At 31.8% G+C, this 26749-nt stretch overlaps 1 protein-coding gene across 1 annotated transcript in view; it reads right to left on the minus strand.

Moving 5' to 3' along the window:
• LOC145318784 (diacylglycerol O-acyltransferase 1-like) overlaps positions 1–25669 on the minus strand; it is a 40192-nt gene extending 14523 nt beyond the window's left edge. Inside the window, exons 1-16 of the mRNA XM_080160343.1 lie at positions 25520–25669; positions 24469–24534; positions 23637–23685; positions 23270–23316; positions 20918–20989; positions 20405–20507; positions 19254–19342; positions 16941–17026; positions 16160–16229; positions 15032–15113; positions 9280–9335; positions 7255–7320; positions 6677–6723; positions 5560–5672; positions 4476–4549; positions 439–462 (exon numbers count right to left, since the gene is read on the minus strand). Coding sequence (XP_080016469.1) covers positions 439–462; positions 4476–4549; positions 5560–5672; positions 6677–6723; positions 7255–7320; positions 9280–9335; positions 15032–15113; positions 16160–16229; positions 16941–17026; positions 19254–19342; positions 20405–20507; positions 20918–20989; positions 23270–23316; positions 23637–23685; positions 24469–24534; positions 25520–25578 — 1103 coding nt within the window. The 5' untranslated portion in view covers positions 25579–25669. The remainder of the gene's footprint in view (positions 1–438; positions 463–4475; positions 4550–5559; positions 5673–6676; positions 6724–7254; positions 7321–9279; positions 9336–15031; positions 15114–16159; positions 16230–16940; positions 17027–19253; positions 19343–20404; positions 20508–20917; positions 20990–23269; positions 23317–23636; positions 23686–24468; positions 24535–25519) is intronic.
• Positions 25670–26749: the final 1080 nt, after the last annotated feature.

A 26749-nucleotide genomic window follows, 5' to 3' on the forward strand; every position in this document is an offset into this window, starting at 1 on the left:
TTTTGGATATCTATATTGCAAATTAGTCACGAAACCTAACTCCACATAATACTCTTTTCCACTTCAAAACGCTATCAAACGATTCATGACGGTAGCTGTTGGTACTAGAAGTTTTGAAAATGGTTATTGCTATCAGTTAACATGAATTAAACCAAAAATATGTTTTAAAAAGTTGATTCCTACGTAATTAATAATGGATTTACCCTGAAAATAGGCAAAAAAACGGCTCAACGGCTGAGCCGCCAGCCGTTACTTTTCCAACTTTTTGTTCGATTTAGGGAAAATAGACCTACCAAAGATTACTCATGCAAAAGTTCTGATCGAAATTTGAATTCTAAGTGCCATTTGCTCACTGATTACGAGATGGTTGCATTAACCCCCCCCCCCCCTTATTGTAGGTAAATAATACAAATGGCAACATATCCAAAACCATATTACCTGTCTGCAAATTGTAATATTTCGCCTACAATAAACAAAATATACAAAATAATGAGTGAAATAATTGAAATTTTACATTTTTAGCAGTCCCTCTATAACCAACTGTCCGAACGCCACTTCTAAATCATCATTTAGAATGGCAAACAAGTTTTTCTTAACTTGTAATATCCCCATCCCCCCAATAATTTTTCTATATGTTTGAAAATGTTTAAATCTAGACAAAATGTTTCATATTTCACACAAAGCAATATGTAGAGCACAGGTAACTCCCCCCCTCCCCCCACCTTCCCTTCCTTATTTTTAAAAGCGACGCTTTTCTATATTTTGGGTCGGTCCTTCGGTCCGTCCGTCCGTACGTCCGTGACGGATAGTTTTTTTTCGTTAATTTAGGCTTGTTAGAATTGTCCTATCGATTTCAAATTTTGCATGGTCATCCCTGTAGTAGTAAGGTACAATTTAGAAAGCATGTATGTTCTGACACTCTACAAGTGTTAATTCCCTTTTGTACTGCCGTTTCAGAGCTTCGCTTTTATGGATGTTGTCATCCTTGTTGAATAAAATTTAACGCATGGGTGGGTTAGTTTAAGTTGATTTGTCTATTACTTCAGATCAGTTTAGGTTAGTTTATATTGGCACTGGGAAGTCATACAGGGTTAGGCCCCTGCGTGGATTAATCTTTTTTTTCTTTTTCTTTTTTTTTTTGGGGGGGGGGGAAGGGTTCAGTGCCTAACAATCACCTTGTGTGAAAGCCCCCAAAATGTTGCAGACCTTTCTTATGTCTGGCTTAGTGTAAAAATATCAATTTCAAATATGGAAAAAGAAGAAAATATCAAGTCAGGAATAGAGGGATGGCAATAAGGGTTGGGCCGGATATCCGGTTTGGAAGAATATCCGGCCCTTTTTCAATATCAGGCCGGATAACGGACATTTAAACTATCCGGATAACGTATACCCGGCAAATTTTTCTAATGCCGGATATCCGGTAATTTGTCTGATATCCGGCGTTGGCCAGATATCTGCCCGGATACTGGATATCCTTAATTTGAAATGATCCGGATATCCGGTAGCCGGTATCCGGCCAAAAAAGTATCCAGCCCAACCCAATTGGCAATATTGTAAAGAAAATACGTTCCAAGAAACTTAGGGGATAAGACAATGGAGAAAAAATTAAATACATCCCCAATGATACTGCTTCTCAAGATATATAGGACGTTACAAGTTTGGAGCCAACCAATCAAAAAAAAAAAAAATTATCAAATTAAACTGCCCCCGCCGTAAGTGCCTCTAGCGGCCTCTAGTAGACGCTTGTAAATCCTAAGGTCAATCCTAAATTGCCAAGGATGGTACAAGCCTCATTAATTTTAGGCAATTATAATTTTTAAAATATTCTAATAAATAGGAAAGATATATTTTTTGGCATAACTTTTTTAAATTGTATTGACGGAAATACTCAAAATTTTGAGTAGATTTGATACTAAAAAAGGTGTTCAGTAGTTTTTCATTGAAAGGTTTGTTTTATTTTTTTTCAATTTAGATATTGATCCGTATACTTCTTTGGGATTTTGAATATATTAGAATAAATTTATGTTCACGTCAAGAAAATCTATATAATATATCCAGGAATGTTTTTTCACCAATTTTTATATTTATAAAGGGGGAGGTAGGTTGTACTAAAATTCCGTAAAGGTGTGAGTTTGTAGTAGAACGATAATATTCACTAAATATGTGTATTCCTTATTGAAAAGAACTATAGACAAAAAAATGTTATTAAAAATAATCAAAAATTTTATCGTTCTACTAATGTTTTTAAGCCTTAAAACTCACACCTTTACGGAATTTAAGCACAGCCTACCTCCCCCTTTGGTTAAGTTTGTATTGATTTATCATATAATTTTCTTAACTTTCTTTTATTATGCCTTTTCAAAAAGTAGTAGGATGTGTAATGTGTTTGTCTAACTGATTTTTTTTTCATATTTGCCTATTTCCTTTATTTTTAATTTTATTATCTTGTAAATTAAAAAGAAAATTTTCAGGATGCTCTGTTGGGTCTAAAGGAGGGGGGGGGGGGGTAATTAATTCATTTAAAAAATAAAGAGAGGGGCTTTATGGGAAAACACCAATAAAACCTAAAATATCTAGCATTTGCATGTTCTATGAAACTGCTAAATCCAATAATACATAATTAAAACAAATATTTGATAAATAAAATTGCTTAATATTTCAATGATGGAGGAATACTACAAAAATATAAAAATATCTAAGATTTGAGAAAAGAAAGAAAAACAATATTGTAAGTCAAATCATTTCTAAAACAAGGATGACAACATCCATAAAAAGCGAAGCTCTGGTATGGTAGGACAAACGGATATTAACACTTGTAGAGTGTCAGAACTTAATGAACAGAATACAATTTCGAAACAAATTTTTAAGTGAATTTGTTGAAAAACTGTTTAAATACAGGATATTGTTTAAGGACACACTTACATTTTTAGGACTTGATTATAGAGATGCTTTGCTTATAACATTGAACTTTGTTGTCCTAGGAATCAGTATTCCAAAAATCAGATCAATCGGATACTTTTATAACATAAAAATTTGTTGTAAAAAAAGTTAGAAATAAATATGTTTAAAATGAACGTACTACGGACATTATGGAAACGATTTTAGAGTTGAACGCTTTCTAAATTGTAACTACTACAGGAATCATAATGCAAAGTTTGGAATCGATAAGACAATTCTAACCTGTTTAAATTAACGAAAAGAGCTAATTTTATGTGACTTATGGATGGACTGACTTTCGGACAGACGGACTGACCGACCGACCCTAATTATAGAAAAGCTTAGCTTTAAAAAAAAATTTAAATGTAGTTAGCTTTATCTTAGCTAACAGTTGGTTCTGGTAATTTTTTAGTGAAAGGTGGATGACAAAAAAAGCATGTTTTGTACTAATTGCCACTCCCCCCCCCCCCCCCCCCTCCCAACCCCTATTGCAATGATAATACAATAACATACACGTAGGGCGGGTTCATATCGGAATTAGACAAAGAGGGGATATGTGCAACAGATAAAACTAACTTAAATAAAATGGGTGACCGAAAAAGAATTTTAAAAAATTGAGATTTAGAATGCGACCACGTAAAAATGTATTTCATTAATAAAAAATATGCAAAGACGACATTCAAGTCCTTTCCACTTATTATCTCAGTTGCTATTAGTGCTAGAGGGCTAAATATTTTTGTGCATTTCTCCAGTTTAATAATGAATTTCCGAAAAGCCTTGAGTAGTAAAATCAGAAACTTTTGTCCGTTTCAAAAATGCTTGTTCCTAGCCTTAGAAATTACTTAAAAACCATCATTTTTAAAGGTTTATTGAGAATTGTCCAATTTGTACAGGTTTTATGAGGTTTTCTCAGGCTAGGAATGAGATTTTTTAAACGGTCAAAAGTTCGTGATTCTTCTCCTCAATGCCTTTCATGGGAGCACCATAAAGCCATAGTTCTGATTCAATAAATTTTTTATAACCATTTACAAATAGCTATACAATTGAACGCCTGGTTGTCAGCAGTTTTAAGACTTGGGATAAATTTTAAATAATCCAGAGGTGTATTATACACATATAAATCATTTGCAGATCCCCGCTTAGGTCTCAGAAAAAAAATGTCCAAAATCGACCCACCCTAACATAAAGCTCCCCTAAAATCATGGATATAAATTGATAAGACAATGATCGATAAATTGATGTACATCCCCAATGATGATACACAAAATTAGCCCGTCTGTAGATTACAATTAGTTGTTGAAACGTTATGACACTCATCTTAATGAACCAACCAATTAAAATTAATAAAAAGATCCAAAGTTAATAAGACGGCCAGTAAGAAAACGTTATTATAAAACTTTGGGGACTAGTGTAATTAACAGTCCAATGTCCCCTCCCTCCTTGCCTTAAAACGCATAACTTTGATCTGACAAACAGACAGACAGACATACACCAAACTACTTTAAACATTAAGAAAGGTTCATTGTATATTTTTCTTTCCTAATGTGTTAAGTGTAGCATGGAAGAACAGGTAGAATCCAATCATCCATAGCAGATGATTTGGTAACGCCAACTAAAATAATATTAACAAGATTAGTTTTTTGTAAACTTTGCATTTGCAGTACAGGAAATAGTTATTTCTTGTTTCATGATATAAATAGCTTTCTGTGGCATCCCAAGGTTAAAAAAATTGGTTTTAAAAGATTGTACATTTTTATATTCATAGAAAACTGGATATAATATAATGCTAGACATAATTTTTCAGTATGGCTGAAAACCGGTTCTAATCCCCCCGATATTAATTTGTTTTGAATCAATCCTGGAATATTATATATTACAGTATGGCTTCAAAACCGGTTCATATCCGCAGGATTAGAACCGGTTTCCTGCCTTAATGAAAAATCTCGTCAAAACTGAAAAACAATAACAAGATTATTTTTTTTGTAAACTTGGCAATTGAAAAAATATAATCTTAACTTAGGATTTAGACATATAGGTCATAAAAGAATGAGCAGTAAGTTTATATTTCATGTATAGATTTGTAAAAGCAGAATCATGAGGTTTTCCTTTAATTGCAAAGTCAAAAAATTCATTAAATAGGATAAATTTAATGAGATTTAGTTTCTGAAATTAAAATTATAACATGTAAAATATTTTTTTCTTCTCAAATTTAATAACTCTTAATGACGTAAAACACACGATAGAAGAAAATTAAAACAATTAAATATAAAATTCCAGTCTACATCAAAATAATAATTGAAACAATTATCTTCAATTAGAAATTACCATAATTATGCTATTAAAATAAAATTATCAGAAATTTCAATAAAAATTTATTTAATTGAAATCATCAAAAAGGAAGATTTTAATAGTTTTATATGAAATAAGCTGCTGCTCTGTATTCAAAATATCAAATGATTTTTAATACCCAATACAATATTGGGACTGGGCCCCTGCACTGGGGGAAGAGTTTCATATAGCTCATGCCCCCAATATTTAATTATTTTAAGCTAATATAAACCAATCATGGTTTTATGATTTTTATCAGCAATATAGAAATTGTGAAAATCAAAAATTTCTTACCTTTAAAAGGCGTTCAGAAGCTATTCCCAGTTCCATTTTAGCAAAGGGGACCAGAGAGTTAACAACACTTGGAATTATGTACTGTTGGACTATGGCTATGCTCACATTTACACCTAAGATAGATAGATAGATAGATTGAAAGCTAGAATTTTCCAAACATAGGTAGGTATATATATGGATTGAAAAAGTTAAAACTATGTGTATTTAAATAAAGCAAATGCCTAAATCGAGTTTACAGGGCTTAGAACTATGTATTGATGGACTAAAGCTATTCTCATATTTACACCTAATATAAATAAATAGATGGGTAGATAGATAAATTGATGGATTGAAAGGTAGAACGATACTTAATTAGGTTGGTATAGATAGATGGAAAAAGTTCAAACAATATGTATTTCAATCATACAAATGCCTAAAAAGATTTTACTATGCTTGGAATTATATATTGTTGTACTAAGCAATACTAATAATTTAATTTAAATCAATAGTTTAAATATTTAGAAGGAATACTAAATTTTTGGAAAGAGTAAAAACTATATGTATTTGAATCAAGCAAATGCCTGAAAGTTGACTACTATCCATTGAAGAAAAAAGTCTTAGGAGAGCCAAGGAGGGATAGTGGAATGGGGATTTTTCTTTGATCCACTGTTCGATTCAAGGGAAAATACATCTGAATTTTTAAAATGATTTTACATAGAACTGTCACTTTCAGAAAAAAAACAAGGATGACAACATCCATAAAAGCAAAGCTTTAATATCAGACAGTAGGACAAACGATTACAAAACTTGTAGAATGTCAGAATTTAGTAAGCAGAGTAAAAGAAAAATTAATTGTTAAATTGTATGTAAATTGCTTAAATACAGGAAACTGTTTAAGAACATACTTGCATTTTTATGATATAATTGCAGAGATAATTTGCTAATAACATTGTACCTTTTGTCTCATGAATCATTATTAAAAAATCAGATGAATAGGATAATTGTAAAAAAAATCAACTTATTTCAAATGGAACTACGGACTTTCTGGTTACGATAATATAGTTCAAACAACAGAATATTTGAACAGATCCGAATTATAGAAAACTATGCTTTTGAAAATGTATGTAAATAATTTTACCAACAACTAGTTCTATGAATCTTCTCAGTAAAAACAACTTTCTAACCCTGAAATAAAATGAATTTATTTGATTTTAAAAAGAATGTAGATACTATATAATTCCCTTTGTCTGTCCGTCAGTCAGTCCTACAGTCATACATGTTTAATTGCTACACATGTTTGGTAAGAAGCCATTCTTGTTAAAAGGAAACAGTCATATAATATATGTTATGATTAACTAGTTCTATCAAATGCTACTCTGATGTCAAACTGCTGTTTATTCAGAAAAAGTATTTTTTTTAAAGTGAATTTGTGCAAATACAAGTTTTATTTAACTTGGGTTGGGAGGGGGTACAATTCTCCTCATGTAGTTTACCTAATTATCAGTTTGATGTAATCACTTTAAGAATTAAGTAAAAAGAAAAATGTATTCTCTAGTATGAAAATTAGGTGCCTTATATGTATTCTTTTTAAATCTGCGGGATAAAAACTTTCTCATTTCTAAAAGACTAATTATTAATAAAATGTGAAAGGAAAAAGGTAAAAAAATGTTGATTTAAAAAAAAACACAGACTTTATGGGGTCATCCTGTTTCCTACCTTGTAGATCTGGGGAAGTTGAGTTCATAGCAGAGGGTTGGGGCAAACCAGAAGTAGTATATATCCCTAAATAATTAGGTCCATAAGTTTGATGAAATTTGTATCAAAAATAGCAAAAAATCTGATAAATTGGTTAACAAATTAAAAATATCCAATGGCCAGAAACTTTGGCTGGGTAAAATAACAGTAAACTGAAAGTTGAGATCATAGCAGAGGGTTGGAGCAAACCAGAAGTAGTATATATCCCTAAATAATAAGGTTAATAAGCAGCACAGCAATACAATAGTTTTGATAAAAAATAACAGTAAACTGAAAGTTGAGATCATAGCAGAGGGTTGGGGCAAACCAGAAGTAGTATATATCCCTAAATAATTAGGTTAATAAATAGTAGATTAATACAATAGTTTAAATAAAAAAGATCAGTAAACTGAAAGTTGAGCTCCTAGTAGAGGGTTGGAGCAAACCAGAAGTAGTATATATCCCTAAATATTTATGTTAATTTGTAGCACAGCAATACAAGAGTTTGAATAAAAAATAACAGTAAACTGAAAGTTAAGTTCATAGCACAGGGTTGGAGGAAACCAGACGTAGTATATATCTCGTAATCAATTTGTTTCATCAGTTTGATAAAATTTTAAATGAAAATAGCAAAAAAAAATCCGTTAAAATTGCATAAAATTGGTTAATGGATAAAAAATATACTAAAACTTAAGTTCATAGAAGAGGGTTGGAGGGTTGTATATCTCTGAATAATGAGGGAGGAAGGGGACATTGGGCTGTTGATATCAGAAGTCTCCAAAGTTTTATATTAACATTTTCTTATTTGTTAGCTTATCAAATATGAGGACTTTTCTTGAATTTTGATTGGTTAATTCATTAAGTTTAGTGTCCAAATGTTTCAACCATTAATTGTAATCTGCAGAAGGTTTAATTTTGTATATAGTCAGTTAGAATGTACATCAACTTATCGCCCATTCTCTTATTCCTTAAGATCACTTGGATATTATACTAAAAATACAGGGGTAGATTAATGAAGGAAATAATTTTTCCATTTACTCTTCCCATATTTAAGCATATTCTGCTTATTCAGTTCTGACACTCTACAAGTGTTAATGTTCGTTTGTCCTGCTGCTTCTGAGCATTGCTTTTATGGATGTTGTCATCCTTGTTTTATATAAATTTAGTATGTACTAGATTAAATGTGTTCTAAATCCGTTTTTAAAATTACTATTTTATATAAATTTTAGCAGAATTTTATTGAAATTACGTATATTTGATTATAACTAAATGTCAAGTGTTTAAAGCGTGTTTTGTTCATGAAACATAACTGATTCTGCATTAAACCTGTACTTTTATTTTAAGTAGGTAGATATAAAAATTTCATGCAATTGAGACTTTGATACATTTTTCATTATGGCTTCGAAACCGATTAAAATTTGATGGATTAGAAACGGTTCTTAGTCATACTAAAAAAATCATGATTAATACCAGTTTTGTGTTCGAACTGGTTTTAATCCTATTTTGGCATCCTTGGAAAGCTGTCTATGTAATTCGAAGCGACAAATAACTATTATAGGATTGTTAAAACTTTTATAGTGTAGCTTCTCTTTAACTTAAACTTAAATAGTAAACATATAAAATAAATAATAAGGGTTATCATGAATTAGGGAAATAAATGTTAGTTTTAAAACAATAATCTTCGCTTTTATGGATAGTAGCATCAATAATTTTTTTATAAAATTAATGAAATTATGATTTTTAAAGAATGAAATTCCTTTAGTTTACCTTTTAGAGTAAAATAATAGAGACAAGTGGTTGAATAACTGTATGTCCCCACCCCGTGGACCCTCTGCCGACTTTCAATTGGGTCTTTGAATATCAGCCAATAGCATCATTAATATTAATACAGCCAAGTCGCAACAAAAGAGCATAAAGTAATTTGCTAGCAGACGAAATAGGTTCCCAAGACAGGGGCCAGGTATTTGTCTGGGTTATACATCTGTACTTATTAAATTTATTGTTTACCTTATGGAAAGATTATCAGGCCAAGTTACTGGTTTGGTTCCAATCTTTTCCGGTTCCTAAAAATATTTTTATTTATATATTTCTACTGGATAAAAACCAGTTCTAAACCATTATGAAAAGACATGTATAGTATGGTTTTACAGAAAAAGAAGTTTCTTAGAATTAATGATTTACCTTTTTTCCTTTTTTGTAGAAAATATATATGTATATGTTTATAGACATTAGAAATAAGAGAATGTCTTTGTGTTCTTAAAGATCCCAAAAACTACTTTGTACATTGAGGTTTAAGATCTAGCTTTCTTGTTATTTCAGAGTTTTTTATATTTTGGTTGAAAATTTAAGAGAAAACATAACCAAAAATTTCAATATTCCCATTTTAATTTCTTTTAAAAGACAAAAGTAGGTTGCGGGTAAAATCCGTAAAGGTGTATGTTTTAAGGCTTAAAAGTAGTAGTAGAACGATAATATTCACTAAATATGTGTATTACATATTGAAAAGAACTATAGACAAAAAAAAAAATTTTCTTAAAGTTAACATAAATATTAATCGTTCTACTACTGTTTTTAACTAAAAACTCACAACGTTTACGGATTTTATCCACAACCTACTTTTCCCTTTTTATTCTAATTTATATTTGTCTTATCCCTTACTATCCCTGTATACAAGTCTGCAAATTATTGATGTTGTTTTAGAGGATATAAACTGTACAATGGATATAAGGACAGGTTTATGATTTGAAAATTGTCTTTCCAGTATGGCTCAAAACCAATTAATATCCGCTGGATTAGAACAGATTCTCAGCCATACTAAAAATTCATTTATAGCATTGCATTATTGCCAGTTTTCCACGAATATCAAAATAAAATCATAAAATTAATTAATGTATTCTATTAATTCATGTTAGAAAACCAAAAAAATAATTGCACGATCTTTTCATGGAAGTCCAAACTGAACATGATTTTGAGTTGCCCTGTTTATGGGTCAAAATAATGGATTTATTAATACTTGGATCTTTTACTAAATAAGCTTGTATTCTAAGTGAATAAGTGAAACTTGTAGCTGGCTAAAATAACTATCACTCTTCATCCACCCCCTTAACCTCATCCCTCTCCTTCTATTTGATGAACGAACTGTCCATGTTAAATTTTTAATCTGGGTAATATCCTCTTAGAAATTTTTTTTTCAATTTTGAAAATTTGAGTTTGGTTAAGACTCGAACATGACACCTCCCTGACGTTAAGCAAGTTATCTATCCATCAATCCTTGCATTGTTTATTTTCCAATATTCTGCTTGTAATATTTTACAATACATATTACAGCCAGGGATCTAAAGGGATAAGACAAATGCCGATAAATTGATGTACATTACCAATGATGGTACACAATATTACCTTTTCTGCAAAGTAAAATTAGTGGTTGAAATGTTTGAACACTGAACTTATTGAAACAAAAAATAAAATTCACTAAAATCTCCAAAGTTGTAAAGCCAACGAATAAGAAAACGTTATTACAAAACTTTGGGAATTAGTGTAATTAACAGCCTAATGTCCTCTCCCTCCCTGAAATTACTACAAAGTATAAAATATACTCTTAATTAACAATATTTATTTTAAAATCAAAACTAGGATGTCCTAAAAGATTTTGTAATCCTATTATATATAGTAAGCGTTTTTTGTCTGTCCCGAAGGATCACGCTAACCGTTGAATTGATATTGTTCTCATTTACTGAGAAGCTTCTTATAGGTCCTGAGAAGGTTTCAAACTATTTTTTGGGAGGGTGTCTTCACCCCCCTTCCCTCAAAAAATATTTTTTTTCACTCTTTTGAAACTCAAATTTAAAATGGGATGAAGTCAACTTTTCCCCCTCCTACCTTAAGTGCCCCTAGAGGCTTCTAGGGGCGTAGCCGGTAGTGGGAGAAAAAAGTATGACAGAAAAATAGGGCGAGGGGAAATAATGAGAAATATGTAAACACCCCCTCCCCAATCCCTCTCAAGTTTATTGGTTTAAAAGTTAGAGCACTGCTATTTTGTACCAACTAATCAGGATTTAATGTAAGTTCCCACATTTTTTAAGCCTACAAATGAGATAATCCTTATACTAAAGTAACAGGATGTCTGTTTGTGTGTCTGTGTGTTTGTTTGTACCGAAGGATCTCTCTAACCGCTGAACCGATCAGGTTCTCCTTAACAGGGTAGATTCTCATAGGTCCCGGGAAGGTTTATAACTATTTTGGGGGAGGGTACCACCACCCTCCCAAGAGAAATCACAAAAATAAAAAAAAAACTATGTTTCTCGATTTAACAAAGAGAGTTCAACGAAACATAAACGTCAAACGCAACATAGACATATTTAAATATAAAAAAAAACATTTAAAGTGCCACTAGAGGCCTCTAGGGGCTTAGCCGCTAGTGTTTACATAAAGTACCAGTGTAAAATAAATTACATTCCTGGGAAAACTAATTTTATTGTTAAAAGGGAAAATTGACGAAAATTCTTTGTATCCTAAAGTTTAATTTTCAAAATTGATTCTCTAAAAGTCTAGCTTCCTTCTGCTGCAGAATGGAGTTTTTACAATCCTTTTATAAAAAGTAGTAAGGTTTTTTTTGTTTGAAGCTAAAGATCTAAAAAATTACTGGTTCGAATGGGTTGCACTTTTCAAGGAAGATTCATAAATATCTTGGGGCGGTTTTAGGCTTTTTTCCTGGTTTATTTAGAAATTATGATCTAAAACTGATGGATTTTTGCATGTACATTAAATGTAAATGTTTGGACCGATATCCAATGAAATTTAAAAAAAACATGTCTTTATGTAGGCATTATCTTGTTATAAAAAATTTGCTTTTTTGCAAGAACACCTCTCTAAAATATTTATGTGTCTAGATTTTGTGTTGTACGGACATTTAGTACCTGGGGAGGGAAGGAACATTGAAATCCCTCCAATGATTTTTATTTACAAAGGAGGTGATTATGTCTATCATAATCAGATGTGTAGATCAATTTATCGTACACACATTGTATTATGAAAAGTAAAAAGTAAGACGAATGGTTAACGGACCCAACATGTAAAATCCTCAGAATGAAAAACTCAAGGCATCAAACTTTTAAAGGGGGGAGGCGGATGTGCCACTTTTAGAAACCAAAACTAAAAGTCAACAAAAAAACTCAACTAAAAAGAGTTACAGGTCTGAGATTTTGCATGGCAGTTGCTTAATAGGGGTACAATATGGAACTGTGAAGAAACGGCGGCGCAACCGCCGAAAACCGCCGTTTCCCGACGATTTTTTTTTGCAATTTCTCGGCGGTATTCGGCGGTTGCGCCGCCGTTTCTTCACTGTTCCATATTGTAACCCTATAAAGCAACTGCCATGCAAAATCTCAGACCTGTAACTCTTTTTTTTAGTTGAGTTCCTTTGACTTTTAGTTTTTGTTTCAAAAAGTGGCACATCCGCCTCCCCCCTTTATTCAACGTTTCGAGGGCAAAACTGCCCTCATCATCAGCAATTTTTTTCGTCCATGTACATTATTAACAAAACACAAATTGAAACTGTTTTGTTTTGTTTAAATTTAATTTAAATTTTATACTAACAAAGGACAGAACGAATTTTAAACTACTTTCGGGGACAGTACTATTTATAGTGCATTGTCCCCTCCCTCCCTCCCTACATATACAGGGTGTTTTTTTAATAGGACAAAAATATTACTCAATTTGACCCACTTGCTATTGACAGAAATAAATAATCTATATCTTAATTTCTTCATTGGTTATTTAGATATTTTCAACAAATTATGCCTTTAAAACCGGATTTTTCAAATTACCTATTTTTGGATCATGACTAATTTATAGAGTGTACAAAAATGTGTATATTTTTAAAATTAAAATTGCGCGGCTCTTGTTAATAGTAGAAAAATGATAGAATCTACAAAAGATATGCATAAACTAGATCAGTGTCTTAACCGTGCAACCTTTAATTGGCATTACTATCTAATACTAAATAATCAAAATATTGTTTGCTTGTCATTGCTACTCTACTTCAGTATGTAGATAATCATCCTCGTTTTGTTTAACTTTTTAAATCAATAAGAAAGGGGGGGAGGGTTTACCTTAATAAAAAAATATATCTTTCACTTTTTCTTTTTGAAACTAAAATTTAAAAATGGAGAGAAAAATTCTACCACCACCACTTCAAACATCCCTATGTAAAATGATTTTAAAATTTATTGATGTCAAAGTAGCCATTGATTTATAACATTGCATTGCCTTTAATATCTAACAAAATTAATAATCAAAATATTGGTTACTTCTTCATACTTATACATGTTTTGTTTAACTTTAAAAAGAAACAAAATTGTAAAACAAATACATTTATCATTCTTCCAAGTCAAAACTTATAGAAAAGTAAACTTTTGAATAAATCAACAACCAACTTTTGCCCTGGTGAAGTGGCCAAAAAAAGGAAATGATTTTAAAACAATAAATATTTGAAGAGTTTTGAATAGTAAAAAGCATTTGATAGTGTACAAAAAGAAATTATAAACAAAATTGCATTTTTATTATAGTTATGTATATGTAAAACTCTCCTAAAATTTTTTTAATGACTTTCAGCTGTCAACAGGATCCTATTGAACATGCATTCAAACAGGAAGAAAGACATCCTGTTACTTTAGTATAAGAAAGGAAAGTAACTGATGACCTTAAAAACGGAGTTAGATTCTTAAATTGAATAAATCAACAACCAAGTTTTGCCCTGGTGAAGAAGCCAAAAAAAAAGGAAATAATTTTAAAACCATAAATATTTTAAGTTTGATTTTTGGATAGTAGGAAAGCATTTGATCGTGTACAATAAAAATTTACAAACCAAATTCGAATTACATATACAAGTAAAACAAATAAGCCATTCACAAGATTCTATTCAATAAACATACAGGAAGAAAAACCTCCTGCTACTTTACTATAATGAAAGGAAAGTTAATGATCTTAAATACTAAGTTTGTTATGGGGTTATTTTTGGATAGCATCAAAGCCTTTGATAGTGTACAAAAAGAATTTATAAACAAAAATGCATTTATATCATATTTATATGTAAAACTCCCCTTCAAATTTTTGAATGACTTTCAACTGTTGACAAGATATTTTTGACATATGTACATCTATACAGAAAGACATCCTCTTACTTTAGTTTAAAGAAAAAAAAATAAATGATGGCCTTAATCCTATTATATAAAGTAGTAAGCTTTTTTTGTCTGTAGCTTAGGATCTCGCTAACCACCAAACCAATATGGTTCTCCTTTGCAATAAAGCTTCTTATAGGTCCAGGGAAGGTTTTTAACTATTTTGGGGGAGAGTATCTCCAACCTCCAAGTGAAATCGCACTAATAACCCCCCCCCCCCCCAACAAAAAAATACTTTTGCTTTTTTAAATTTAAATTAAACCACAAGTGCCCCTAGAGGATTCTAGGGGGCTTATCCGCTATTACTGACATAATGTAGTTATTTATCGAATCGTATTATAAACAGCTTTATGGTGTATATTTATAATTTAAAATTTATAATTATAAAATTAAAATTAAAACCAGTTTTGTTAGCCCCAAGATGTAGAAAGCACAGCCAAACAAGATTGGTGCGAATATTTTAATATGCGTAGAAAACTGGATGTAACATGCTACGATAAATGATTTTTAGTGTGGCTGAGAACCAATTCTAATCCACAGGATATTAATCGGATTTGAAGCCATACTAGAAAAATATTTACCTGAGGCTGTTCTTGAACCTTGGCAAGATTTTGAGGGGTAGATGCGTGGAATAGGTTCTTATCCATCAACATAGAGGCTTGCCTGGATAAAAAAAACAAGGATGAAAACATACGTAATTAGCTTAGAACAAAGAAAGGAATACGGACTATATAAAGAGCATTTTAAAAAGAATAACGAAACCTTTCTCACATATTTCTGGATTTTATAATATCTATAATTTGAAGCATAACTTACAAACCAACGGACAAAGTAAATAAGCATTGGTATAGGGAATCTTCACAATAAATATCAGCCGTCTATCATGAATAACAGCTGAGAAAATCATATTTACGGACTGACTGACGGACAACGTGATTTATAGAGTAAATCCGCTATTAAAAACGAAATAAAGGGGTTTCAGGTTTTTTATTTACACTATTACATATTTTCAATAATATAATTTATCATAACAATACCTTTTATGGTAAAATATTAAAGATACTCCAATTTTCTAAAAGCCTAAGATAGCCCAAACTTTTAACTTGCTTAAATATGTGGATGAAATAAAAAAGTAAGTGCTTTTTTTAACCATAATATGTACACGTTTTAACCAATAATGTGGATGGATTGTTCCTTTACAGTGTTCTAATTGTCCAATTTATTGAGAAGGTATTTAATTTAATTTGTATTTTAAGGATTTACAAAGCAAAACTTATCCTTCTACTAAAGTAACAGGATGTTTGTCTGTTTGTCTGTGTTTGTCTCGCTAACCACTGAACAGGGTAGCTTCTTATAGGTCCCGGGAAGGTTTATAACTATTTTGGGGGAGAGTACCACCACCCTCCAAAGAGAAATCACAATGAAATCGAGAAAAAATTGAAATATTTCCGCCGCATAGTGTCGCTAGCGTAGTCGCGCTGCGTAGAGACATGAATTTAACAGCTGATAACATAGACAAATTATTTCTCAAATTAGATATTTAAAATAAAAACATTTAAATGCCACTAGAGGCCTCTAGGGGCGTAGCCGCTAGTTTATAATATTGCAATATAATGCAGGCTTAAACAATACTTTGGGTACCAGTGTAATTAACAGTCCAATGTCCCCTCCCTTTCTGCCTGGAAAATCCCAATTAGGGCTTTACTAACCTGTAAATAGAAGTATGTCTAGCTCTTTTCTGTCCAAGGATAGTTATGCTACATCTGCACCAATGATTCACTAAAATTAGAATTTTATTTTAAACTTGTAGCTACGCCCGTAGAGGCCTCTAGGGAGGGAAGGGGTGACTTTATCCCACTTTTTATTAGAGTTTTAGAATAGAAAGTAATAAGATATTTTTTGGAGAGGGGATTTTTTTGAGGGACGATATCTCTTGAGAGGTGGGTGGCACACTACCCCAAAATGCAATGGTACAAACCTTCAATGGCCCATGTAAAGGAGAAATATCTTTGTTTAGCAGTTAACGAGATCCTTTGGTGCAAACAGACAGACAGATATACTGTTACTTTTATATAGTTACGATGACACCCTACAAGTGTTATCTTATGATGCCCGTTTTAAAATGAATAAATTATTTTCACATTATTAAAAATTTTTTGAAATGTTATTTATTCGCTTTGTTTTTAGTAGCAAAGCTACTTTATAATTCACTTTGACTGTGCGTCCGTAACGCTTTGGTTAAATTCGATTATCAATGAGCATTAAGTGTTTATTTTACTTTGTCCGTCTGTCTGTTGGTCATGCAAACACGAAATTAAAATATTTTTATTAATGTTTCAGAAAGGTTTCGTGATTTCTAAGAATTATTGCACCTTTATCAACTAAACATCTTCTGTATAATTCAGTTTTTCTGTTTGTCCTTCCATCAAGTTTTAGTGCTTCCCTACTTATGAATGTTGTCATCCTTGTTTATTTGTAAATTTGTTTCACCTTGAATATAAGACCACATTTTCAGGAAAAGAACTGAATAAACTCCAGTAACATAGGTTGCTGTTATTACTCCAATATTATCTGATCTGAAACATAAAGTTAGGTTAGGTAAAAAAGAATATATTTCATTCACATAAGTTGCTGTAATTACGCCAATATTATCTGATCTACAACATAAAGTTAGGTTAGGTTAAATAGAATATACTTCAGTCATATGGGTTGCTGTTATCACTCCAATATTATCTGATCTAAAACATAAAGTTAGGTTAGGTTAAATAGAATATACTCCACTTACATAGGTTGCTGTTATTACTCCAATATTATCTGATCTGAAACATAAAGTTAGGTTAGGTTAAATAGAATAAACTCCAGTGACATAGGTTGCTGTTATTACTCCAATATTATCTGATCTACAACATAAATTTAGGTTTGGTTAAAAGCAGCACAAATAACATTGTATGACGCACGTTGTTTAATAAAACTATATGCATTTTTTTAGGTTAAGCTATTATATGTTTTGCATATTGATCCGTAAAAAATAGCTCGTTAATAAGGGAATATTTTTATGATGATTCCTATAAAAGTACTATGTAGAAAGCATAGCTACATTTGTTTAGTATTAGTTTGTCTGACCATATATTAAACTGCGAACCAAAAAAATAGGCAAATCCGAATTTTCAGAATTGCAGCTTCATTATTCATTTGGGACGAATTTACTGTAAATATAATATTTAGATGCATCCTTTTGTTACAAGTTTCCACCGTTGATTTTTTATTAATCAGCACCAATGAAGCACAAGATCTCTAAAACAGCATTTTGGGTACAAACTGGTGAACCAAAAAGATATGCAAATCCAAAACAAATCAATGAAAAAACGATTTTTTTGCACTTTTCTTTTGTTTTAAAGATTGATTCTGATAAATTAACAATTTTGTAAGGGATTTATGCATTAATTATTATGAAATGTAGTATAAGGTAGAAATTAATGATTTTTAAAAATAAGAAATATTCGAAAAAAAGAAATTCAACCCCTATCACTTTAGAGGTCAGCCGCTGACCTCCAGTTTAATGGATGTAGCCTAATACATGTTTAAAATAAAAATTACCCTGAAAAGTATACAAAAATGCTTTTTAATGTGTTAATAAAAAACATTTTAAAATCTTGATTTTGAGAATGATGTCCTTTCAGATGCTCCTGTTGGTGATGATGGTGAGCCAAATGTTATCTAAGTACATGCCCATTACAACAACTTGTCTATCAACCTATGTACCATTTTTTGTGGTCATAGCAATCTCCAATGGAGCCTGATGACAAGAAGTATAAACATCTTCTAAAAACGACAGTATTTACCTTATGCATTGGAGTAATTGAAATTGCAATTTTTTTCTTTTTTAATACTGCTTTGCTGGAGGCTGCTATGGATACAAAAATTGGACCATAGTTCAATATATAAGTTGTCATCATGGTCATGCACTTTGCTAACATTTGGCTCATTATCACTACCCATAGGAGCATCTTAAAGGCCATCTTCCTTAAAATCAAGATTTTAAAATGGATTTTTTAACACATTAAAAATCATTTTTGTATACTTTTGGGAGTAATTATTATTTTTAATATGTACTTAGCTTCATCCATAAGACTGGAGGTCAGCAACTGTCCTCTAAAGTGATAGAAGTCTAATTTCTTTCTTTCTAATATTTTTTATTTTAAAAAATCATTAATTTCTACCTTATACTACATTTCATAATAATTAATGCATAAATCCCTTAAAAAAATTGTTAATTTATCAGAATCAATCTTTAAAACAGGAGAAAAGTGCAAAAAAATCATTTTTCCATTGATTTGTTTTGGATTTGCATATCTTTTTGGTTCACCAGTTTTTACCCAAAATGCTGTTTTTGAGATCTTGTGCTTCATTGGTGCTGATTAATTAAAAAATAACAGTGGAATTTTGTAACCAAAAGAGGCATCTACATTTCATATTTATTGTAAAATCATCCTAAATGAATAATCAAGCTGCTATTTTGAAAATTCAGATTTGCATAATATGTTTGTTCGGGGTTTAGATAAAAATTTGCATTTTCTGGATATTTCTAGTTTTTACGACCTTTCACAAATTAATTACCCATTGTCCCATCCCTGAGCTGGATCTTTAAATCATTTCAATGGTGCGCCAAATCGGGGTGAGCCAACTTTCCACCAAGAAGAGCACAGCATTTTACGAAATGCCGCGCTATGATTGGCTGAAATTCGGCGCACTTCGATTTGGCGCACCATTGAAATGATTTAAAGATCCAGCTCTGGTTTTTACCTGACATTGATGACAATGATAGGAATTAAGAGCATCAGCAGAAGATTTGTCATATGGATGAAACAACCCAACCTCCAGGCAATAACATCCTAAAAGTAGATTTGAAATAAATGCAAGCACGTCCAAGCATTTTTAATTTGGAGTTTGGGGTATTAATTTTAGGTATAAGTAATACTTTACATGATTTTTCTGTATGGCTGAGAACTGGTTCTAATACATTTATGTTATACTTAAGATGTAACAGGATGTCATATATCTAAATTAAGTGAATTTACAAAAATTAAAAACCATTTAACATAATTGTATTAATTCTTGAACTTCAGTTAACAACGCATTTTAGTTGAAATCTTTCTCTTAGGATATTTAACAACATCTATAATGAGTTCCATTGAATAGAAAATATTTCAATTTTTAAATAAAATACATTTTAAGTGACAAAGTATTACCCTATTTTATAAAAATCTAAGCTTATTTGTCTGAAGCTGAAGATTTCGGAAAACTCGAGTAAGAATCGGTTGTACTGTTTAGAGAGGTGTTAGGATGTTTTAAGGCTGTTTACCTAGATGCTAGGGACGCAGTCGCTATTTCTAATAAAATTTTTAATTGCAAGAACATTTGTGATGATTAAGATATGTGATACAGCTTATCTGATTTATGTTACTAGCGGCTATGCCCCTAGCATCTAGGGGCACTGTATTCGGAGGGCACAAAAATAGCATAGAACCATACCCAGACCTATTTGAAAAAAAATAAATAGCCTAAAACCATCTCAGAGTCTATAAAAGACTTCACTGTAAAGAAGAACCATATCGGTTTAGCGGTTAGCGAGATCCTTCGCTACAAACAAAAAAAGCTTATTACTTTATATTATAGGATTAGTAAAGCTTTGCCCACAGCTGAATGTTTTGAATGCTATATTTCAAGCGGACCCGCAATTCACGTGGATCAATTTGCCTGATTGGGATTTCGTCTGACGTACAGACATGCTCCTAGTTATATAAAAGCTTCGCTACTATATATAAAATTTTACCATTGCATTGCTATCAATTTTTCAATGAATAAAATAAGAAGAAAGATACATTGGTGTATTAACGTTGGACGTACAGACATAATCCTAGTTATTTATATTAGCTTCGCTACTAAGTTTTTACCTTTGCTATTAATTTTTCAATGAGTAGAATAAGAAGAATTGGCACGTTGGTGTAAAGGAGAAGATAAAATGATATAAAACTCGCATTTTCATCTGTTACACTTCTAAATAAATAAAAAAAAAATGACAAAATTTTATAAATCTAGGCATCGATCTAGCACCCAAACCAAAACGCATATCTTAATGGAAATATGTAGAATGTGTTCTTATTAAATCCCTAAAAATTTCAGATATCTATTTTCAATAGTAGCCGAGAAAATCACATTTCTCCCAAAACATTTCAGACATACGGACGGACACACAGACATTTCAAATTATAGAGTAGCCCTGCTTTTAAAAGGTGATAGTTTCACGAATAGCACTTTTATGTGTTCTATTTAATCCTGATATAAAAGTAACAGGATCACTGTCTCTCTGTAACGAATGATCTCGGATTGAAATTCAGACTGACCGGTTCTAATCCTACGGATGTTAATCGGTTTCGAAGCCATACTGAAAAATAAATTTGACTTACTCTACAAAGTTGTTTACAAGAGCCGAAGGATTTACTCTTATTCCATATTTATTCAGATTCTCCAGAAATAGCCTAAAACATGTATAAAAACAAGGATGACAACATCCATAAAAGCGAAGCACTGAAACGGTAGGACAAACGGATATTAACACTTATATATTGTCAGAACTAAATAATCAGAATATAAATATATAAGAGTCGAAGCAAAATTCTAATTAAATTTGTTGAAAAACTGCTTTATACAGGATAATATTAAGGACATACCTACATTTTTAGGACTTGATTATAGAGTTGCTTCGCTTATAACATTATACTTTGTTCTCCCAGGAATCAATATACCAAAAATCAGATCAATCGGATTATTTGATCATATAAAAATTTTTTGTTAAAAAGTAAAAAAATTAACATGTTTTAAACGGACGTACGGACATTTTGGTAATGATTATAGAGTTGCTACGCTTTCTAAATCGTACCTAGCTATTAAAGGAATCACCATGCAAAATTTGAAATCGATAGGACAATTCTAACATGCCTAAATTAACGAAAAAAGCTATCCGTTACGGACGTACGGACGGACGGACCGACCCTAATTATAGAAAAGCTTCGCTTTTAAAAATCAGATATATTTAATATTTATGTTTTAAGATATCTCAAGACATGGGAGAATCCTAATAATAAATTAATAGGATGTCTCTCTGTCTCTTTGTACTGAAGGATCTCGCTAACCGCTCGACGGATATGGTTCTCCTTTACAGAGTAGTTTTTCTTAAGTCCTGGGAAGGTTCATAACTATTTTGGAGGAGGGTATCACCAACCTTCCAGGAGAAAACGCTCTTTTTAAATCTAAATTAAATAATTGGGTTATCGAATTCAACTCCCCTCCTCCTCAAGTTCTCTAGGGCCGTAACCGCTAAAACATGATGTCTGTGAGTCTAGCTGTACCGAAAAATTGATAAATATTTTTGGGGAGGGTACCACGGCCCCTGCCCAGAGAAATCGCCCTTAAAAAAAGCTAAAATTGAAGTAGAAGGAAGTCGCTAGTTGAAAATAAAACAATAAATCCCTAATAACTATTATAAACAAAATTACCCCTTATTTATAGATTACATTTATTAGTAAAAGTTTTAACAGTGTTTCTTTGTGTAGCACCTAGCAACTTCGCCCCTAGCCTCTAGGGGCTTTGCCACAAGAGGAAATTAAAAAAAAATTTTTTATTTTTTGGGGGGGTTGGGGGTGTCCCACTTCCCAAGAAAATAGTCTAAAATCACCACAGGACCAGTAGGTATATTTCCTGAAGAGTATAATCTGATAGGTTCAGTGGTCTTAAGAGACGGACGGACAGAGAGACATCATTCTACTTTGTATTATAGATATATTCAATATTACTGCAGCCCCCCCTTATTCTTTACTTTTACGTACGTCTGACGTACAGTACGGCATATCCTAATCCTAGAGTAGCTGTGCTACTTAAAAAGCTCAATTATATGAGATGAATAATCAACAAGAGAAAAGTACACTTTTTTATCAAGATTTAGTAGCATAGCAACTCTAGTATTCAATTTGTCCGTCAGGTAGTCAGTCCGTAACGCTATGAGGGAATGTGATTTTCTCGGCAAGAAAAATTTTCAGTAAAAAGTCTATACATTGTTTTGTCAGTCTGTCTGTCGCTTATGCTTTAAAAGACCTTTTTTTTAGAGGTTTCGTAGGTTTCTTGCTCTCCCTTTCTGTTTTTTGTTATGACAACTGAATATTTGCTCTATATCTCCATTTTTCTGTTTGTCCATTCCATGATTTTTTTGTCTTTCGCTACTTATGGATGTTGTCATCCTTTTTAATAGATATTTTTAGCGTTATCAAAAAAATAGCACAGCTGAATTTTCCTAACTGTCTACATTAACAACATGGACAATTATGTCCTTAAATAGCGAAGCAATAACAACAATAAGGTAAGGTTTTTAAATATTTTAAACAAATTCTCTAGGGGCACTTGAGAAGGGGGGAAAAGAGTGGATGGGAGGGGGGTTGTGGCACTCTCCCAAAAATAGCAATAAACCTTCATTGAAGATCCATGTAAAGGAGAACCATATCAATTAAACTGTTGGAAAGATCCTTTGGTATAGACAAGACATACAAACATTCTGTTACTTTTATATATTAGGATGATGATTTTTTTTAACAATTTGACTACATTTTTAGTTTAATAAATTTTGTTTAATTTGATATTTTGAAAAATTGCTTCCGAGGACGATTAGGTCAGTGGCGTTCGAACCAAAGAGGATATTTGGGGAAATTGCCCCCCTCCTCATAAAGCTTTTAAAACAAGGACAATAAGATCGCAACTAGCAAACTTACCTGAATCCTCCAATAGCTAGAAGTAGAAAGGCCCAGTTTACCATTCCCTAAAACGTCCTATTTACAGATCATTATTCTGACAAAATGTATTATTTTCCTGCACTTATATCCTCACATTTGTAATCTTAAAACCTTAGAGAAATTTATAGAATTTTGATTGGTTGGTATTTACTAGCAGTGTCAAAATTATTTCAACGTAAATATTAATCTAAATAAAGTGATAATTTTGTTTATTATAATTTTGGATGAACCCTATTATCTTAACCCTTATTTAGCAGCCGAGTTCATCCTTTTTTACATATATTTTTTACGGACGGACAGACCTTTGAGTTATAGAGTATCCTCGCAATTAATAAAAACATATTACCTCAAAATTGTTGAAGTTTGAACCCCATGATATCAAGGAATCTCGTGGACTAAAGATTAGTAAGTATATCTATAGTTATTTATTGTATTTTTTAGGGTTAGGCTTGATACTTTTTTTGCCGGATACCGGATATCTGGCTGTTTCTAATGCCGGATATCCGTTATCCGGCCGAATATCTGTCCAACGCCGGATATCCGGCAAATTACTAGACATCTGGCCGGGTAACCGGATATCCGATATTATAAACGAGCCGGATTTCCGGTATCCGGATAGTTTCAATAACCGGTATCCTGCCGGATATTGAAGATGCCCGGATATCCGGTCCAACCCTAGTATTTTCATGATATTCATCTTGCTGGAATGGGTATCTTAAATGGATAACCCAAAAAGCAAACTCGCGCTAAGACCCTAGAAGACTCAAAGGGATACGTAAAATGTTTTCTTTGAGTATAAATTAAGAACAGCTGTTTACCAAAAATATCTGCAAAGCGGCTCTCGTTATATCTTTTTATTTTTAACGATTCCCTATGGAAGGATGGTGGTACCCTCCCCAAAAATAGCTATAAACCTTCTTAGGACCTATCATAAGCTACGCAGTAAAGGAGAACCAAATCGGTTCAGTGATTAGCGAGATCCCTTGGTACAGACAGAGAGACGGACAAGATCCTTTTAAACTATTGTAAGGATATTGGGAAAAAATCCGCAATCTAATTGAAATAGCAACCAAAATTATCATATTTCCTCCATAGCGTTATGGACTGACGAACAAACAAACGTATTGACGAACCTAAATGTATAGTAGCTGTGCTACTTTTAAAAAATGGATGGCCACCTGTGGATTGGTTTGTCAGGTTGAGATTTTCTTACTTTAGCATCTTCTGTTACTATATCCTCTGCCCTGTAATATAAGATCTAGAAAACGGCTGTACTAGATTGAAAATAAAGGGGGAGGTAAGTTGTGCTAAAATTCTGTATAGGTATGAGTTTTAAGGCTTAAAAACAGTAGTAGAATGATAATTTTCACTAAATATGTGTATTCCTTATTGAAAAGAACTCTAGACAAAAAATAAGGAATACACATATTTATTCTACTACTGTCATTGTCTTTGCCATTGTCATTGGACTGTAAATTACAATGGTATTCAAAGTACTTATTTGTTGGCTTTAAAAACTTTGGGTACTTTTATTAGATTTTAAATAGTTGGTTCCAAACAATAGCATTGTCCAGACTTTTCAACCTATAAAGGAGGGAGGCGGTTGTGACACTTTTTGAAACCAAAACTACAGGAATTCAACTTCAAAAAAGAGTTACAGCACTGAAATTTGGAATGACATTCGCTTTAAAGAGGCACAATGTGGAACTGTGAAGAAAAGTTGGTGAAACCACCGCTACCATATCGTTTCCCGCCAAAAAAAAATGGCTATAGCGGCGGTTCCGCTGCCGTTTCTTCAAAGTTCCACATTGTACCTCTTAAAAGCAACTGTAATACCAAATTTTAGTGCTGTAACTCTTTTTTTAGTTGAGATCCTTTCACTTCTAGTTTTGGTTTCAAAAACTGTCACAACCGCCTCCCCCCTTAAATCTACTTTAAGGGTGATTTTGCTTCTAAATATTTCGTCCATTGTCCTATCCCTTAAGATCCCTAGAGTTTGTCGAAAATTTAATCAACTCTCATGAAATATCATAAATCATGGAGATTTGGATTTTGAAATCTGTTGAAAAAATGGGTGGAGTTATTCCTGGGATGGGAAAAATGTTAACCTTTATGATTTCCTGCTTTGGTTGGGTTTTAGGATGGAGGAAGATTTGATGTTCTTTTGAAATAACCAAAAAAGTGAAAAATGTGTACTTTTAAAAGAAGCGTGAATAATATTCAATTTACCTGGAAGTAGAGTTAGTTCTACGCAGTCTAAACCTTGTGCTGCCCTCATCTGACGTCATTTTATCATCTAATAGTTACTTATCGTATTATAGACAGCTTTCCGCGGATAATAAGAGGAAGTTTAATTTCTGTTTGTTGGCCCCGTAGAGGATGGGTATCATATTAATGACTTTTGTTTTATTATTCGTAGAAAACTATACAATACAAGATTATTCAGTATGGCCTAGAACCAGTTCTAATCCAGCGGATATTTATCGGTTTCTAAGCCATCCTGAATTATATTTGTTGAAGAAAAAAGGAATGGTCCATGAGGGGAATTGTAACGGCTCAGATACTTCTGGTAACGATTATAGAGTTGCTACAATTCTACGCTTCCTAAATCGAACCTTACAACTACAGAAATTACCATGCAAAGTTTAAAATCGATAGGACAATAATAACATGCCTGAATGAACGAAAAAGCTATCCGTTCCGGACGTACGGATCGACCCTAATTATAGAAAAGCTTCACTTTTAAAAATATTGTACTTATTCGAATTCCGTGAACTATGCTCTAAAGGAAAACTAATACAAAAGCAAAAGAGTAAAATGTAAAATATTATTTTTAACAACCGTAAATAAAAATAGCATTAAAAATACATTATTTGGTAAAAACTTAACATTAATCTTATTTAACAGAAAAACAACTAGTTTTAATCAATTTATATTCAATAATAATCGTAATTGTTAAAATAGTTTTAATCATTTCAATAATCAAATTACATATACACTCTAGTTATAAAGTATTTTCGCTACTAAAAAAACATCATAAATTACTTTTATAATATAATAACTTTACTCCACAAATATTCTGTTATCAAAACTAATAATATTATTATAATAATGATTGAGAGCTATATTAGACTCGGATAAAACTTGTTTTTCTTATCAAAAACTTTGTTAAGATGAAACAGTTGGAAAATTGAAAATGCTTTTACTGTCTTTAAAATATTTTTTTTAAATTTGTTACTTTGGTTTTCACTTTATAAATAAAAATATTTAATTTAGACTTAAAAGAATTGTTCTATTGATTTTTAAATTGATGATTCCTGTAACATTTAGGTAAAATCTAGGAAGCGTCATAACTCTATAATATTATAATAATGATTGAGAGCTATATTAGACTCGGATAAAACTTGTTTTTCTTATCAAAAACTCTGTTATGATGAACAGTTGGAATATTTTTTTCTC

Source organism: Acartia tonsa, chromosome 5 (genome assembly GCF_053477335.1).
Source record: "Acartia tonsa isolate MP-2025a chromosome 5, ASM5347733v1, whole genome shotgun sequence".
NCBI classification, from domain to species: Eukaryota; Metazoa; Arthropoda; class Copepoda; order Calanoida; family Acartiidae; genus Acartia; species Acartia tonsa.